At 42.7% G+C, this 19496-nt stretch overlaps 1 protein-coding gene across 4 annotated transcripts in view; it reads right to left on the bottom strand.

Annotated features, from left to right (window-relative positions):
- The window catches only part of Heg1 (heart development protein with EGF like domains 1), a 75338-nt gene that overhangs the window by 52213 nt on the left and 3629 nt on the right, over positions 1-19496 (bottom strand). For all 4 annotated transcript variants that reach the window (XM_078044060.1, XM_078044059.1, XM_040270260.2 and 1 more), the window contains exon 2: positions 269-550. In XM_078044060.1, coding sequence (XP_077900186.1) covers positions 269-550 — 282 coding nt within the window. The remainder of the gene's footprint in view (positions 1-268; positions 551-19496) is intronic.

Genomic DNA, 19496 nt, shown 5'->3' with positions numbered 1-19496 from the left:
GGAGGAGGGACATGGTTTGAATTCAGGCTGACTGGAATGTAGATACCACAGAATGGGCCAGATTACTTAGCAAATCTGCACCCTCCTCTGGTCTATATTACAAGCAAGCCACAGGCCAGGGGCTTAAGTCACAGGTCTGATCCACTCCAGCCCAGGACCCCTGGATGGGCACAGTTGCTCAAGATGAGGAAGAAGGCAGTAGCAGAGATTGTTATTTTCCAGCACTGGACATACATAAATGAAATGAGCATCCTCAGTACAAACTCACTTAAGGTGCTACCCTGGGATGTAAGAGTTGTTGCAATTTCAGGTGAAATTTGAGTGAAGTTTGTACTACTTAAAGACTTGTTTCTTCCTTCAGCAGTTGCCGTTTCAACTAGGAAAGTACGATTTTCTGGAGCCTCTGAAAATGCATGGCTCATTCCGGAGGTCTGAACCATCATGCCCTCTTCGGAGTCCACTGTTGAAAAGTCCGCTTGATTCTGATAAAAGACGGTATTTTCTATGTGGGGTTCAGTCTTACTTTCTGGCCAGTGGTTACTCTCAGCAGCTGCAACAATAAGAAAATGCATCAGTGAGAACTTGCTTGTTTCTGAAAAGAAAAGTGAACCTTCAGAAAAGAGAGCATGTATAGACCATTTGAGGTTATTGCTGACGACATGGCTCCTTGAAAATCTCATTTTTATTTTCCACATTTAGGAATATTTCTCTTTCTGCTTAAGATGGAGGACAGCTGGGGACTGTTGAAAAATCTCTGCAAGGATGAATGAAGTCACTTCCATCACTATGAGTGAGGCAGCAATGTCAAACCATCTGACAAGCAGAGGCTGCAGGCAGGCAGAACTAGTTTGTATCTAAATATCATGTGTGCATGCACAAATACACAAAAAATAAGAAAGTTACCTTTTAGTTTAGTGCTGCCCAAAGATAAAGAGAACAACAAACACAATCCACATAAGTAACTTTAATATAGCCACACTTTTAAAATAATGAAAGTGAAATTAATTTTAATATTTGTATTTAATTCAACATATCCAAAATACTATCATTTCAACATGTAATTGATATAAAAACTATCAAGATATTATATATTTTTAAGCATTAAAACTAAAATTCATTGAGTTTTTTACTAGACACATTGAGCTCTTGATAACCACATGGCTGACTATCAGCTACCCTATTAAACAGTGCAGTTCCAGATCAACATTACCAGAAGCAGTGGCTCACTCATTTGGGATCGGATGAATGGTGATTACAAAAACTTCCAGAAGAGATTCTGACAAGTTTCCTAAGGGAATTCTTTCCTTCCCAAATCCCTTTTGAATTACTGGTTTTATGCCTCCTATTCTGTTTTCTGGAGGTGATAATTAGCAGAGGCTTCCTGGAGGGGGAGGGAAGTTGCTCAGGCAGCTGGGCTCCTTTGGGGCCCAGCCCCAGACAGAGAAGTCCCATACTTGGCTAAAAATGGGATTTAGAGTGGTATTTCCAGGGACAGCCACCAAGTCTATAAATTGAACTTGGGCAGTGGACAGCAGTGACCCATATATCCTCCCTTTGAGGAGTTCCTATCTGAACTACAAAGGCAGGCTGGCTTCTCCAGAGGAGGTGAAATGGTTTAAGGAAGCTTTCTCTATCCTCTTGGTTAATTGGGAGCAGTGGAAAAATTATCCTCAAAGGAAGCCAGGAAAAAGTGATTGTGGGGAGGCCGAAGGGACTCAGATTCATGCCCAAAGCTGGCAAGCCACAAGCAAAGGAAAGGAAATGAACTTAGCTTTAGTATAGACTTAAAACAAATGTGAGACACCGCCACTGGGGGGTGTGGCTGGCCTTAGAGGAAGCAGCTACAGTCCCCTTCAGAGAACAAAAGTAAAAGTCCTAGACCCCGGTCAGCTCAAGGAATTCCACTTCAGTTTCCAAGAAGAAAAGAATAGCCACACACAGACAGGACATGGCTCACAATAAACCATGCTCTCTCTGCAGGAGGAGACTAAGGATGGAAGAAAGAGGCTGGGGGTGTAGCTCAGTGGTAGAACACTTGCCTATCACGTAAGAAGCACTGGATTTGATTCCCACCATTACATGTACATTTTTTTTTTTAATGTAAGAAAGAAAAAACATACACTATAAACAAAACTAAAAGGCAGACCATATTCCTGCAGTATCCTCAATAATCCTGCCACTATCAACAACTAAGATGCTAAATAAAATAGTTTTTATAAATATGTCTAAATGTATTGCTGAGTTGGTAAGAATCAAATCTTCTGAGATCCCAAATGAACCAAAATTAGGAAACCAGAGAGAAGAATGAAGACTGAAATTGGTACCTGTTCAACATTTGTGACCCTGAACTTTTGTTCTGATGGCTTCAGGGATGCAGGAGGTGAGAGACTCACTCTCTAGGAGGGAATCTAAAAGAAAACCACTGTGAGAGAGCTGGGACTCCAAACAACTATCCCTGGGGTGTAGGGCAAATAGAAGAAACAAACCTGCCATGAAGTAGGGACAAAAAGGAAACCTGGCCCTTTATCCTGGTTGTAGGCGAAAGAAAAACTTCATCTCTTCAAGAATTTGTAACCATAAAGCTAGCCCTCATGTGGGTGTGCAGCACAAATTTATATTACCTGTGTAGTCTGAACCTAGAGTTGAGGATGTACTTAAAAGTGGTCTTAAACTTTGTGAATATACTGAAAACCACTGAACTATACTCTAAAAAATAAGAATTTATAGTATGTAAATTATATCTCAAATGTGCCTACCTGGCTACATTCATACTATAAATAATGGAGAGGTAGGGAGTGATCCTGATAGTGCCTCCAAGTACCTGGTGGAAACAAATGTTAATATTCTCTAGAAAGCATATCTTCTAACCAATTTCTAACAATAAAATCTTTTTTAAAAAAATATTTTTTAGTTATAGATGGACACAATACCTTCATTTTATTTATTTACTTTTATGTGGAGCTGAGAATCGAACCCAGGGCCTCACTTGTGCCAGGCATGCACTCTGCTGCTGAGCTACAGCCCTAGCCCACTACCAATAAAATCCAATGAATAAGAGATTGCATCAAAAATCATAAAATATACAAGAAAATAAGGCATCCATGAGCAGAAGTCAGCAAAGTAGGCAAGCAAAGACTTCTAATTCAGAACGAAGAAAAAGATGCCATAAATAATGCCAAGGATATTTGAAATAAGCCTTAATTAAAATTCTAGAAATGAATAATATAATTGAAATTAAACTCAACAATAGAGTAGATATAGCTGAAGAAAGAATTAGAAGGTAGATAATGCCAAGAATGAGATAAAAAGAAAATATGAACAAAAGGTTAATAGACCAGGAAGGAAGAGTGAGAAAGTCCAACATGGGTCTACCTTGAGGTCTAGGAGAAGAGAAGGAAAGCCGAAGTGGAAATATTCAAAAATATTTTCAGTAGCTGAAAGCATAAATCCTGAAATTAAGAAAGTCCAACAAAATCTTAAGAGAATAAATAAATGCAGACGTGCATACACACACACACACACACACACACACACATACACACACACACACACACAACACAGCCAGCAACCAAAAGAAAAATATGGAAGATTATCTATAGAAGATAGCAATTAGGCTTACAGATGATTTTTCAACTGCAATAATGGAAAACCAAAAGATAGTAGATAAATATTTTCAATGTGCTAAGAAAGAGAAGAAACTAGAATTATATACTCAGAGAAACTACCTTTCCAAAAATATCTTGAAATTATCAAGTAAGAAAATGTCCAGTCAAAACTGAGTTTATCAACTACATTCACTAAAGGAAATTATAGAAGACTGATTTCAAATAGAAGAAAAACAATTGTAGATGACAGATATCAGAAACAAGAAGACATAATGAACAAAGAAAACATGGAATTCATGAAAAATTATAATTTCTCATTAGTGGAATTAATAAAACAAAATGAAACAAATCCTGGATAACAAGAGTCTGTAGGAGGTCTGTGCTGTAGAAGGATAATTTTGAGTTGTGTGAAAATGCATTTAAACTACTCAAACTGATCCTAAAGGATAGAAGCTCTTCTAAACTGATAGAGCCTGGAATGACATGAAACATCCATTGAAAGAAATCAATTAATATTGCCCAAAACAATACAAAAAAAATCAATAAATAAACATGTTACTTAGTGATATGGAGAAAACTACTAAAAGAAGCAATTAAAAAGGCTGAAATTGGTTGTTTATGGAGAGCAGAAAATTATGATGGTGGAGTGATCAGGGCTTTTATAATAGCCTTATAAAATCTGTTTGATCTTTAAACTCTATGTAAGTTTGATAAAAATAAAAACTAAAAAATTTTAAAGTTGAACAGCATAAATATCTGTAGTACCAGCTGAAAGGTTAACTTTGAAATCCCTAAAGTGTACATCTCATAGACAAAGAACATGAAGGTACAATTCACAAAGAGAAATAAAGAAAGACATGAAAGTAGTGTTTAAAAGCAAGGAAGTACAACCCCAAATGAGAAAAGATCCTTTTGAAGTTTTATTTATTTCTGCCTATCAAATTGATAAAAAGTTAAAAATAGTATCTAACATCATTGCAGGTTCAGAAAATGAACAGTTTCATACAATGTTAATAATAATGAAATTGACAGTCTTTCTGATGATAAATTTTGCAATCTATTTCAAAAATCTTAAAAATAGGCATATATTTTGATCCAGGTTTCCACTTCTGGAAATAAATTCTAAGGAAATAGTTAAGGAAGTTCAAAAAGTGTTAGGTACAAGAAAGTTTATCACAGTCTTTTTTATAATAATGAAAATTGAAAGCAACCTAAATTTCTGCAATAGTGAGTCAGTTAACTTAAGTATGAGACAAAAAATTGTAAAGGACTGACCAAAATGCCATTGATACAATCTTAGTTATGTATTATGTTTACCCCAAATTGTTAAGTGTCAGCATAAATTACAAAACAATATATACCATTTGATCTCATTTTATTAAATATATAACTAATTTAAATTGTGTTTCCTGAGCTGGGCATGGTGGCTCACACTTATAATCCCAGCAACTTGGAAGGCTGAGGCAGGAGAGTTGCAGGTTTGAAGCCAGTCTGGGCAACATAGTGAGACCTTGTCTCAATTTAAATTTTTAAAAAGAGGGAAGTGCTAGGGATTTGGCTCACTGATAGAGGGCCTGCATGAAGCCTTGTGTTCAATTCCCAGCACCACCACCACCAAAGGGGGTAAAAAATGGCTGTATCTTGGTAAAATGACTCCAAGTCTGGAGGCCTAGAGAAGTCACTTTGAAATGGGCTTACTGGTTTCCAGACTTCCCCCTAAGTATGATGAAGTTTATATACCTTAAAGTTGGCTCGTGAAACATGAAAATAATGTTGTGTGTAGGTTGGGACTCCAGTGATATTCTGAAGTATAAACATGTGAGTGGTTTTTAACTGTACAGCAGAAAGACTGATGAGTTTACTTGTGCCTGGGCCTCTTGGCCCTTTGATGCCTGACTACTGCCAGTACCAGCTGTGGCCATTACTGGTGGCCTTATCAAAGAGAGCTGGCCAATGACCATCTCCCTATCTCTAAGCAGTTAGAGACAAGATACACTCTTTGTCAGTGGCACCACTGCTGGGGTCCACTAACCTCAGAGACCTGCTAGCTCATGAGTCTACCTCTACCCTTTTCTTAGTGGGTACCACAGCTGCCTGGATTGGTGAAAAACTGTTAAGTTTGGTGGGATCTATGCCTTTCTTTCCTCAGGAACAAAAGAGGCAAAATTTAAACGTTGCTTGTTTTTACCCATACCTTGTGAATCAGTGTTTTCCATGTGAAGGAAATCAACCTGCTTTCAGCTTTGGGTTCTGGATACAGAAATTCGGTTGAAGAGTCAGTGGATAATGCACAGACTATGATGAAAGTCAGACCACCTGGGTTAGATTTCTAGCTCCACCACTTACATGTCCTATGATCTTAGGTGAGAAACAGAATTGTTTGTGCCTTGGCCTCTTATTTGAAAGAGGTAGATAATAACATTACCTATTTCACTAGCCTGTTATGAAGATAATAGAGTATATTTGTGTAAGAGCTTACAACAATCCCTGATACAGTGAGCACTACATACGTTATAGCTACTGAATCGATTTTGGGTTATCAGCCTTCAACACATAGTTGCAGGATGACTGTGGCTGGAACTGCTAATCAGTCATGGCTCTGTATCCCCATCTTTCTCCAGGCAGCTGGTCAGAGATGATACCAGAGCTGAAACCCCCTATACTGCCCACAGTCCCTCTTGAAAGTTGGGAGTCTACTTTGATTAAAGGACTGAGGCTGGCCGAGTGGCTGCTGGAACAGCTTGTGCCTGTTCGAGTCTGCTCACATCTTAAGAAAAACTGGGTGAATTTGGGAGCACAGGGTAAGGCCAAAACTACCTCCAACATAATAAGCTCCTGGTGTCACCAGCTTTGGGTTCCAAGAGAACAGTAAACCATAGCCCCCTGGATGCTCCTCTATTTCTTTTATTGCCTATAAATTCTACCTTAGAAAAGGGATTCACATCGTGCAGGCTGGGGCAGGCAGCACCCCAGCCCACCTCCATTGCCACTTGAGTTCCTGCTCGTTTTGAAAGACCCTAGCCCAGTTAGCCTAGTTACCTAAGGCCAAGATATGAAACCAAGATACCAGGCAGGCCATAAACAGGTTCAGGCACCAGGCATGCTCTCCGGACAACCGGTTGAAGAACAGAGCACCTGCATCCTGAGGCATAAATGAATAAACCGGAACAGATAAGCAGGAACAGAAAGAATAGAATGCAGACCTGTGGTTTTTGGAATGCAGACCTGTACCCCCTAGGTGGCCTATATGCTAGATTTAAACAAACCAATAAGAAACCTGTTGCTTCCCGCGCCCGCGAAACCTGTCCCAAACCCTATAAAAATCTCTGTATCCCCAAGCCCGGTGTGCCAGTTCACCAAAGCTCCGGCTGAGGTTCTGCTGGGCACCCGCAGGCGCCTGTGTCCCAATAAACCAACCTCTTGCTTTTGCAGCCAGTGTTTCGTGTGATTCTCCTTGGACAGGGATACGGGGGTCTTTCATTGGACGGGGGTCTTTCAGTTTGAGCATCCAAGCACTTTTACACTGTTCCATGTATCTCAGGAGGAATGATGGGTAAATGCTAAAATATTTAGTAAAGTCTAAGGACTCCTGAGTCATTTTGGTTCTACTGTGGATGAGTTTTGCTGTGGCATGGCTCCTGTTCAGCATCTGTGTAAACCCTGAGTAGGACAGTAATTTGGAGTAAACTGGAGAGGACTCTACAGGGACCTATCCTAGGCATGGAACAGGATCAGGGAGACTGTTCTTGCCCTGGGTGGAAAAGAGAGACGGCCCTAGAGACACAAGAAAGGAGGGATGCCTCAAGCTGCAGAGTCTGGGCCAGCTACAGGGTAACAGGAAGAAGCTGTGTCCTATCACACACTCTTGGAGAATCCTTTGATGCAGGTAGCATCCTGGAGACTCAAAGGAGGATGGCACTGCTCACCTCACCCAGGCCAGCTCCCCAGGTGGTCAGAGCTGATAATTCAAACCCCAGTCACAGACCACCGCAATTGAGCCACAGCAACCAATTGCACACTGGAGCTGGGATGTTGGAAATACCATCCTTCCTTCTGCACCGAGGCCATACTTTCCCTTGTACCATGAATGGAGGTTAAATTAACAAGTTTCGTTGCTTTGCTTGGCTTTTTTCCCCTCAAGTTGACAACTTCCACTTCTGTAGTGTCTTAATGTTCCCAAACATCTGTTTGTGAACCAGCATCATCAGGGATGCTAGCATAGCCGGGAATAGGATTTCCTAATTAGCAGCTGCTACAGTCAACTCCGCCGCCACCCCCCAGTGATTGGGGGATTTTCAGCTTGCATTGTTTCTGAGCAGTGCAGGGGGAGTGTACAGGGAGTGTGCCCTGTCATCTGAAGAGGCAATTTCCTCCCAGAGGGCCTACCCTGCCCCCAACCCTCACCATTAAGCGCTGCAGAGGGCCAGATGTCAAGTGCTGCCAGCTACACGCTTGTGTTTCTGAGGCACAGAGTTAAAGAACAAGCCCTTTATTTTCATGTCCCTCCATTTGAATTCAGATTTCACTAACATCTATTCAGTGCTTACCAAATGTTTCCATATGCATTATCTCATTTAATGCTTATGACAGCCCTGTCAAGTGGATATTATTATCCTTATACAGCACATGGGGAAACTGAGGGCCAAAAAGATTAAGTGACTGTTCCAGGTCACACACTCATGAGCAGCAGAGACACGATCTGAACTTCAGTCTTGCCCCTACCCACTCCAGCTTATTCATGAGGCTTCAAGGCACCGGCCAGTAGAGCCAAAGCAAAGAAAGTCCCACTGGCCTGCAAACTTCAGCCTTCAATACAACTACACTGACCTTGCTTCTCCCTCAGAGGACTGAAATGGTGCCTATCACATGGGCTTTGGAATCAGGCAGACTTGGTTTGGCAACAGCTGCACATTATTAGCTGGAAGACTGAGCAAGAGGATTTCTAAATGAGCTTTTCAGAGGTGATTTTTATACATACTGAAAAGAGTGATAATAAAGGGAGAGCAGAGCCAGAATAGAGAACAAGTTTGATGGAAACAAGAAAAGTCTTTGTCAACCAAACTGTGAAGGTTAGGGTGATGTTACAACTTCAAAGTGAAAACGCCCAGTAGACAGTTAAAGATAAAGAGCAAGAGATGGCATATGACAGGAAAGTCGAGGATCAAGGGCTGACTGAAGGGAAAATTTGAATCTGGAGGAAGAGGCAGAGCCAGTGACAGGGATACAAATAACAAGGAGAGAATAGGATGAAGTTAAAAGTAGAGGCCAGGGCTGGGGTTGTGGGTCAGTGGTAGAGGGCTCGCCTAGCACACGTGAGGCACTAGGGTCGATCCTCAGCCCCCCATAAAAATGAAATAAAGATATTGTGTCGCCTACAACTAAAAAATAAATATATAAAAAAAAGTAGAGGCCAGCAAAGAGGAAGCTAATGAATGCTGAAGGGCAGCAGTGGACTCCATGGACAACACTCCTACAGAAAGGCCGTGGAGAAGCCAGGGAAAGTTCCTAGGCCTTTCCAGTGTGTCGCTAGGTCAATGAAAGGTGAAGGTCACAGTGCTTGGGTGAAGGTTCATGAGGAGAGGTTCTGGGACAGTACAGTACTCATCCCTAGTTATGGAATTCCCCATTCCTGCCTCCCCTTGGAGATGTCCTGGGATCCTGAACTTGGAAAACCCCTGTTAGAACTGTGGGGTTGGTGCCCTGTTCCTACACTGTTGTGTATTCCAGCAACAAACGTTCAAACCTATGAAAATGAGTTTCTCTGTAATTTTTAAAGATTTTTCTGAAATTCAGTTGCTCACCCAGGGAGGGGGAAAAGTCTTTAAAAGGTGGAGAGAGAATTTTGGCACCCTGTATTTGGTTCCTTTGAATATGACGTGTGGTACAGACTGAAGAGAAATGGAACGTTGTTCACAGAGACTTCCCAGAGAGTGAAATTATGCTTCTATTCTCAGAGATCCAATTAATAATCCCACACATTTTCCAATCTGCAAAGCACTTTTTACAGGATAATTTAGGAGGCCTAAATATCCCTTTAGATCCTGACAGTCTAAGTGGCAGTCTTGAGGGTAATTCTTGTCCTCTCTTATGGAAGAAAAGACTGAGGCTTTAGCATTTAAGTCACCTACCCAGGTTAACCCAGAAAATAGGTGACAGAGCAGACTGGAGCCCAGCTCTTTAATTCCAGTGTCCTCAATTAACCACGTTCAGATGAAAACCAGTGAGGGCCAAGTAGAGAGAAGCACAGCCAGTTCTTACTAAACTAATTCACAGCATGAGTCAAGCTTCACTAGCTAGCACCCGTGCTGCTTTGCACCATTCATTCTGGTCAAAGTGACTGGGCTGTCTTTAATGCCTTTATACCCCTCAAAGGTGATCACCACCTCCTAGGACCATAGCATCCAACTATTCTGACCCTCAGATGACAAGACTAAGGCAAAGAAGGGGAGTAACAGTTTCAAATCTACAATACCATGAGTGACATTTATGAATTTAAAAAATATTTGCTTTCACATCCATTAGAATGGCTACTAACAAAAAGGAAAATAGGAAGGGCTGGTGGGGATGTGGAGAAATAGAAATCCTTATACAATGCTGGTGGATATGTAAAATGGTACAGTACCCATGGAAAACAGTTCAACAGTCCCTCAGAAACTTAGTTACCATTTGATCCAGAAATTTCACTTCTGAATATATATCCAAAATAACTGAAAGCAGAGACCCAAATAGATACTTGTACAGTCATATTATCAACAATATTATTCTTAATAGCCAAAAGAAGAAAGCAACCCAAGTATCCATCAGTAGATGAATGGATCAACAAAATGTGGTATATACATACAATGGTATATGAAATGAAAATAAATGAAATTCTAATACAGCAACATGAGGAAACCCTGAAAACCTAAGTTAAATAAGCTAGACACAAAAGGACAAATATTGTATGATTCCACTTATATAAAGTACCTATAATAGGAAGTTCATAGGGAGATAAAGTAGAACAGAGATTACCAGGGCTGAGAGCAGGGAGGTATGGGGATTTACTATTTAAATAGTTTCTAGGGGCTAGGGTTGTGGCTCAGTGGTAGAGCGCTCACCTAGTGCTTTGAGAGGCCCTGGGTTCAATCCTCAGCACCACATAAAAATGAATAAAATAAAGGTATTGTGTCCAACTACAACAAAAGAAAAAAATATTTTAAAAAAAAACAGTTTCTACTGGGATAATGAAGAATTTCTGGGAATGAATGATTGGCGATTTTTTTTTTTTTTAATACAGTGCTAAGGATTGAACCCAGTGCCTCAAACATGCAAGGCAGGCACTCTACCCCTGAGCTACAGCCCCAGCCCTGGTGATGATTTTAACAATACTGTTACTGTACTCAGAGCCATGGAATTTTATACACTTAGGAATAGTTAAAATGGTAAATTTTCCATTTGTATATTTTGCCACAATAAAAATATACTGAGCACCAATCACAGGCAAGACACTGTGAGGGTTTCAAGGACAAATAAGATATGAACCTGTCTCAAAGAGCTTTTGCTTTCAAGGGAGATAAACCATAAATACTTAGAATGCCTCTGGGGTACAAGAAGTGGCCCAGAGAGGCAGAGTTTGCAAGGTATAAGAAACCCATCCTCCCTTCTGGGCTGCCTGGCCTCTGGTCCAGACAGTGGGGGTCCTTCCCCAATAGGGTCCTCACAGCCTTCCCCTAGGATCTCTCCAAATGAGGGAATTTCAGGCTGGATGGCCAGGGGTGAGATATTCTGAGGCAGTCAGGAATCTCAGGGATTTCTGGGGAAGGTGACTGTAATCTCTCCAGAAAGGTGGCAGCCTACTCTAAGCTGTGTTTTGAAATGGTGCTGCGGATGTAATGATTTGGGGTGGAAGACTTTTAGGAGCCAAATGAGTTTGTGAGAACAAAAGACTGAGCCCTCAATCTGGACTGTCCAAGGCTCTTGAGGAGTTTCGTTTCCTTCCTTGTTCTTACCCTAAAAGGAGCAGCCCTAAGAAAAATCATACACATTGCAAAGTGTTTGGACTTGAGGTCCAATGATCAAATTTTTAAATAGCTTCCCCTGCAACAGTCTCTAGAGATGAGTAGTGCAAGGTTTACAAGGCACCCCACCCTCCCCTCCTGTGAGGAAGTCACTTTTGTTCAGCAGAGCATCCTCTCCTCCTGGGGAGAAGCAGATCTGCAGGACTGAGCTGAATGAGACCCAGGACAGGCTAGCCTGGAGCCCTGAGCCTGGGCTCAACCTTCCAGAAACAGAACCAGCCTGATGTGGCTTTAGGAGGGGGGCATTCGGGAGGGCTGCACTAGGAAGGGCTGCAGCCTACACGGGCAGGAGGGAGAGATGAAGGTCTCTCATGTGACCTCAAGATTTTTGCTTTAAAAATAATTCCATAGGGTTTTTTTGTTTGTTTTAAAGGCCTTGAGAAACGACACAGGGTTGAAGGCCAGGAGATTTCCATTCAGTTAAACAAGAGAAGACAAAATCTTTTGGCAATGGGGTGGTCACCTTATTTCTAGGGGCATCTATCTTACTGCTTCCTTTCTTCCCCTCTGGTTCTTTGAAAAATAAACACCTAACAGAGTGGCTGGAGGAGGTTCCTCAACAAAGGGGCTGCTTGGAGAAAGAAGCTGAAGCCACAGCCCCTGCCCCGCCTGGCTAGGCAGGCGCCAGGGTGCAGGCCTCCCAGCCTGCGTCTCACTGTAAAGCTCAATCACACCCAGAGAGGAAGCCAGTGGCGGGGCTCCACCAAAGGAGACCTGCCAGGTTAGCGAAACAATAAAAAGGCAAGGAAAAACATCCTGGTTCCGAGGAGGAAGAGGGGGAGAGAAGTGCGCTGAGGAGGGGCAGGAAGAATCGTCCTGTGTGTGCAATGGAACCGCCTGAGCCCTGTCCCGGGCTTTAAACATTTACATAGCGCTGTCGCTGGCGGCTGGCTGACTTGTATACGTTCTGCAGTTAATTTATTCTTCAGACCTCTGTGAAGTGGCTCAGGACTCAAAGGAAATCACAGAAAAGTAATTGTCTGGAACATTTTACCACTTTGAAAAATGGACACAGCGAAAAGATGTCTCAACACAAAGGACTCAGAGGCCTGGACTGCAGAAGGGAGGGAAGCTTGGGCACTGGCTCTCCCTGGGGTGGGGTCCACCATGGGGACTTCCAGGGATCCAGCCGCAGGGAGTGAATGAGTACAATCTAGTTAAAGAGAGAAATGAAAAGTTTGCTAATATGCTTTCAAAATTAAGATCAGGAAACCTAACACTCCTATTCAAATATAACCAACATGTGGACAAATCAGTTGTATACCATAGCCAGTTAAGAAAAAGGGAAAATAAAGGGAGAAGAATGGAAGCCAGCTGAAAAGAGAAACAAAGCAGAAAGCAGAAAAAAAAGATATGCCAAAGCAGGATAACAACAGTAAAATAATAAATAATAGTAATAGTATTTTAGATATAGATATATAAAAAATAATCTATATAGCATTTACTCCATGCCAGGCCCTGAGCATTTCTCAGTTCAACCTCATGACAACCCTATGAGGTCGTCTCATTATCTCTGCTTTTCTGATAAAGAAACAGGTGAGGTTAAGTAATTTGCCCAAGGTCAAACAGGTCATATTAAAACTGGACCCACTCCAAAAAAAATCCAATTTTAAGAAAATATAGAAATATAAAAAAAAGAATGAAAGAAAAAAGCCAAGGCAGAGAGCATCAGAGAAATAGTCACCTGTGCTAAAAGTGAAAGCCAGAAAGGACAGTGCCATTTCTCCAGGTGGGCTACAAAGGCGCCTTGTTAAGGATACTGGAATCCAAACGGGGATTTCTTGGCACAGATGGAGGTGTTGCACCTTGAGACCCTGCGTAGCCCACTATCTAATGGGGTTCAGTGTTCTGGTGGGTTTTGGAGAAATGGGAGTTAGGACAGGAGAAAGGAAGGAAGGGAACACTCAACGGCGACTACTATACATGTAAGAAAAGGCAAGAGACAAAGAGGATTGAGATTCGAGCAGTGGATTGGAAATGAATGGGCCCACGAACAAGCAAAGGGAAGGCAGGTTTGTGGGAGTAAAGTTAGTGAGTTTGCATCCATAACTGTAATCTGACAGTTTAAAGCGACACACCATAAACACGTGTGCCTGGCAGGTGGCTGAGGCGCACAGATGGATTGCTGAAGAGAAGACAGAAATTCTGGAAATCACCCACTCAGAAAAAACAGGTGAAGCTGCCCTACATCTTCCTTCCACACCTTTGTCCTGCCATCCTTCCAGCCTAGAATGTCCTGCTCCCTGCCCCTTGGCCTTCTGGTAAAATCTGATGGATTGCTCATGACCTGCTCAGGCACCAGCACCTCCAAGAAGCCTTCCCTGGAGAAAACACTTTTCCTCTGGAGTCATTTCATCTTGTTTCACAATTCTGGCTTATGTGATCACATTCCTAAGTGCCTTATAAAAGAGACCATGGCTCATTAGAATGCCCCCCAAAATGTCCACTGAACATAATGTCCACTGAAGTAGAAGGCCAAGGGTAGAACTGTGGACAATATCTCACTCGGAGGGAGAGAAGAGATGGAAAGGAGTCAGTCCTGGCAAAGAGAAAGAGGTGAGACAGGTGAGAGGGCAAAGAGAAGGAGGACGGAAAAGTCCTCTGAGATTTTCTAGAAATGTCCTCCTTTTCTCCACGTCTTCTCCAGCTTTCTACTCGTCCTTCATGTCCACCTTCTCTCTGAAGCCCCTCTTCACTTTGAGTAATCATAAGGGCTGATGGGTTCCCAGGGAGCATTAATGATTAACACAGCACGGACATGTTTACAAAGCATGTCCACGTGGATTAACTCATTTCGTCCTTACAACACTGTGAAGCCAACAGGACTGGTTCTATTACCTCAATTTTCCAGATACAAAAGCAGATATGGAGATGAAAGGACTTGCCCAAGGTCATAGTCTGTTCGCTGTATTCTGACTAAAATCCTTTGCGATGCCTATAAGGGCTCCTCCTCAAAAGAAGCAGGACAGACATTATTATCCCATTTTTAGCATAAGGAAATTAAGGCCTAGCGACATTAGACAGCTTCCCATGCTACATAGCTTCAAAGTCGAAGGGGTTAAGACCAAAGACCTCTGACTCATATCAGGGCTCTCAAGATTCCATTGGCATCTCTCTTTCCTAACTCTGTCGGTGGCTACTGATAGCAGCACTCCATTACACCAGGCATGACTATACTATAAATAATTCCTAACAAACCACAAGAATTCACCTACTCAAGTGAGTGTGATTCTCATCAAAGAGGTCCCATTATGACCAATAATGCTGTTACTCCAATAATGCTGTTATTGCTCAAATCACTTTCTAAAATTTGCTTTCAATAGCCTACAAAATATTCTCTTGTATTTCCTAAATAATGATAAATTTATTTGGGATGCATATAAAAACTCAAAGTCCAATCTGATGAATGATGCAGGAAATGAAGAGAAGTGATCCTTCCAAGTGATCCTTCCTTCCTTCCTTCAAACACTTTTGAAATGCTATCAATAACCTCCAACAGTTCTGATCCCAAGGAAAATACCCATCAACCAGAGGTCCAAGTCTGATTGATTTTCAAAGGCTTATTATTTTGTAGTCTCTCTCCTGCAGTCTGACTGCTTCAGTCCTAAGGATGGAACTGGCATGGCCACCTGAAGAGCTTTCTCTTGGCTACTTCTTCATCCATCTTCCTCTTTGGTCTTCACCTTCCAATTTATCAGACAATGAGGAGAAACTTGTCAACTTATCATGTCTACCTCTTGACCTCCAGCAGTTGAGATCCTCACACAGAGAGATACAGGCTTCTGTTACTCAGGGTCTCCAGCAAGATCAGCCCTTCTCTCATGTCCCTCCCAACAATCCCAGGAGTTGGGTACACAGACTCTTGTGTGCCTACCATGTCATCTGAACTGTAAGTTTTCTTCAAAAACGTCTTTATAACAGGAAAGAAAGCCTAGTACCATGTAGCTCCACTACCCCAGAGCTAAAATACAAAGCAAAAGGAGTGTGTCCATTTTTAACAGCCTCTGTAGACTTAGCAGATGGTCTTCTAGCTCCTTAAGGGATCTTACTACCAGAGCCTCCGGAGCATTTACAAGAAAATCTGACCTCCTTACCACACTTCTCATGGCCCTTTGTGACCCAGCCACTGTGACCTGCCTCCCTCCTAATCCCATGACAAGGCAAGATCAGTTCCTGCCTTAGAGCATCTACTCTTACTGTTCCCTCTGCCTCAGGCTCTTTCTGCTGTAGGCAGGGGGACACTTTGTGCCAAATCTCCAAAACAGAGTGAGTTTGAAATACACACAAATGTGGGTAGCAAGTAGGGAGATTAACAAGAAGAGCCAGAGAGGTATAGGGACAGACACTACGGACCTTGAATTCCAACAAGCCAGGGATGGGGGTGGGGGTGGATTTTATTCCAAGTACAATGCAAAGCTCTTGGAGGGTTTTAAGCCCGAGAATGAGGTGACCTGAATTACATTTTAAGAAGATCACTCTGGCTTCTGTGAGCATTGATTAGAGAGAGAGCAAGAGTGGGTGAGGGAGAACAGAAAAAGTGCTGTAAAGATGAAGAGGACAGATTCACAATGTATTTTAGTAACAGAATCAACCAGAATTGCCCCCTCCCCTAAAACAAAGCAAGAATGTAGGAAAGGTGAGGAATGGTGTAGTGTGGGAGGGGTGACTTCTAGGTATCCGGTATAAGTTAGCAGGTGGATGGTGTTGACCATTCCTGACAAGAGAAGAGTTGAGCACCAACAATAGGTTTAGGGAGTGAGAATCAAGGATTCTGATTCTGATTTCCTTTTTCACTTTACTGTCAAAATTTACCACAGGGAGAACCACATCGGCTTACCATACTCCTGGCAGGTTGCTTTCTACCCTCTTGACAGTCCTCACTAAACAGCTCAGGATCAAATCCAATGGCTGTTCTCAGGCCTCATCCTCCCAGATCTCCTTGTTCTCTCTAACTTGGATAGACAGCACCTGGAGGTGTGGCCAAATTTAAGCCAAAACACGCGAACTCATTTTTGACCTGGCTCTCACTGCAACTCCATGCAGAGCCAGCACCTGGGCTGCGTCCTCCTCTTTCCCACTGCCCTTGGTCTACACGGGGTGTTCTTCACCTAGCCAGGGCCAGTTTCCTCTGCCCAGTGGCTTCACCAAATGCCCTCCAGGCTGAATCCGGCCCTGGCTTCTCCCAAGTTCAGTTCTACATTCTCAAGCGTTCACAGAATTCTTCCACTGAAACCTGCAACAGTCTTGACAGTGAGGGAAAGTCTAAAACAAGTAGGTTCCTTAATGGCAAGGCAGTTTCTCCCCCACCACTGTGGCCTTCCACCCCAGGTCTGCCTGTCTTACTCTTTGAATGGCACTCACATCTCCCCCTTTCAATTTCCACCCCCCCCAACCCCCCCCCCAAGTCCAGTCCATGCCATGTTTTCAGTCTTTTCTTTCCACACATTGCCCACCAGCATTCCACCTGCTGTGCAATAGATATTGGGCTGGTGCAAGGGCAGACCTGTCTGTGGTTCATCTATGAGTCCCCAGCACCAAGCACAAATGAACAGTGAACAGGCAACTACAGTGCTCCCCCCTCCAAGGCCATTAGGGGTTCCTCAATGTGGGTGTGATGAAACAAACACCTTAAACAGGCCTCTAAAACCTTCTATAATTGGCCCTAGTCCCCTTTTCAGGGGTCTTTGGAGCCCAATTCAGCAACCCAAGTCCTTTCCTTGAGCTTTCTTGGTTATTTATCACCTCCAATTAAAAAGTCTCAACGTTTTCAACATTTGGGATTCTGCTGATGCCAGTAACCTCCTTCACCTCTCTGTATATCTACATTTTTCAACTTTCCAAAGCTAAATCAACTCCTTCTTGCCCCATGAGGTCTCCCTGGACTCTCCAGTCCCCTGCAGTCTCCACCTCTACCTGCTGCTGCAGCTCTCTCTAGCCACATCATTCCTGTGGTCTGTATGATCTTCTTGTGGTATTTCTTCAGTTACAAATCATTAATGCATCATTACTTCACTTTTTACAACTTTGATGTTCTTGCTTCAAAAAAAGTTTCCCTGGGGGCAAGTTAGATGTGCCTCCTTATTATCTGGCACAGCTCCTCACACATAGTAAGTTCTCAGTAAATATTTCCTGATTTACAAATCAGTCAAACAGGACACAGATGGAGACATCTGCCACATTCCAATAAAAGAAATAGGGAAAGAGAAGATAGAAACATCTTTGTTTCTGCCTATGCTGGAGGAAATAGCGAGTGGGCAGACAAGAGAATAGACATTAAAATGGCATTTAAACAGGGCACCATTTAACCTCTCCCCCCTGTAAATGGCATTCATAATGACTAGCAACAGGCTCAACATATCAGCCACTGCTCCAGCTTCACAGGAGAGTACCCACCAAGAAAGTCAACAATTCAACTTAGTTTGGTTGATAATTAATGGAGTGACTTCTGACACCAATAATCTATGGATTAGCAGAGAAGTAGGGTATAAATCATAATCTCTATGTAAAATACACTTTTATAAAATATAAAGACTTGAGGTGTTGACACAGTGGTGGATATCTATAATCCCAGCAACTTGGGAGGATGAGGCAAGAGGATCAAAAGTTCAAGGCCCACCTGGGCAACTTAGTGAGACTTTGCTTCAAAATTAAAAGGGCTGGGATATTTCTCAGTAGTAAAGCATCCCTGGTTCAATCTTCAGTACATTAAAAAAAAAAAAGATTTTAAGTCTTTTCTTGACAATTAAAGACAATTTTTTTTTTTTAATTTCTCCTCTGCAGATTGTCCCCATTACCACTGATGTCCCTTCCCAATCATGGTCCCTAATCTCTAATCTCTAACAAATGGCAAGAGCAAGGACCAAGGAAAGGAGGAAGAAGACTGATGAGCTGGAAAAATCTTAGATCTAAAACTGTCATCCCATATTAGAGATGAGAAAAACTGAGATTTCACATATTGTGGAAAGAGCCAATGGGTTTGGCCAAAATCAGTTTCAATACTGCCTCCTCCATTTTCTGTGTGACCTAAGGTTGCCAGGCTTCATTTTCTATGACTATAAAAGGGAAATAACCGCCCTCACAGTATTGTTTTAAAGGTGAAATGGGATAAGAAATGGAAAAGCATCTAACTACACATAGGTGCTCAAAGGCTAAGGATTTGAAAGAGGGATCAAATTAGTCTCCTTCCCTGTTGTCCCCCTAGGATTCTGCAAAGAAAGAGACATTTACTATAGCTGCAACCTCTGTTCACACAGAAAGGACACTGGGGACAGGGAAGCTGCTGAAGTCAGAAAGTAGCTAACAAACAGCATCTGCCATCTGTTCTTTGCTTTCTTTCTGAGCATCTCTGGACAAGGACAAGTTAGTTCCAGGACACTCTCTCTGCCAGCTGGGCAGGGCCACTGGAAAGCAGAGGGATCACCAGGAGGGCAGAGGCTCCTGCCCTGGCTCTTCAGGACTAGGAGGCAGTAACTACCCAGCTGGCATTGAGCACCATCCTGTCTCCCTCTGGCCACACCAGTCAGCTCCTGGGCAGAAAATATCAGCTCGGCATATGCACACATGCTGAGGAAGCAATAAACAGGTACTTGCAAGGTTAAAAGGATGTGGCTTTTAAGTACACATGCCCCATGGAGAGCCCTCTCCCCACAACCTTCCTTCTATTTAGGCCACCTTCCATCAAAGCAAGCAGGCAAGCAGGCTTCCCAGGGTCACCTCCCCCACCCCAGCCAGGAGAGGGCTGCATTCCTGGAGGAAAGCCACTCTCCCTTCCCTTCCTGAAGGGCTGCCTCTTGCCCAACCCAGGACTTTACTGCACCTTGTAATGGTTCTCCAG

This window comes from Ictidomys tridecemlineatus, chromosome 3 (genome assembly GCF_052094955.1).
Source record: "Ictidomys tridecemlineatus isolate mIctTri1 chromosome 3, mIctTri1.hap1, whole genome shotgun sequence".
Lineage (NCBI taxonomy): Eukaryota > Metazoa > Chordata > Mammalia > Rodentia > Sciuridae > Ictidomys > Ictidomys tridecemlineatus.
Note: the sequence above shows the minus strand (reverse complement) of the source record. Positions and strands in the feature narration are given on the sequence as shown.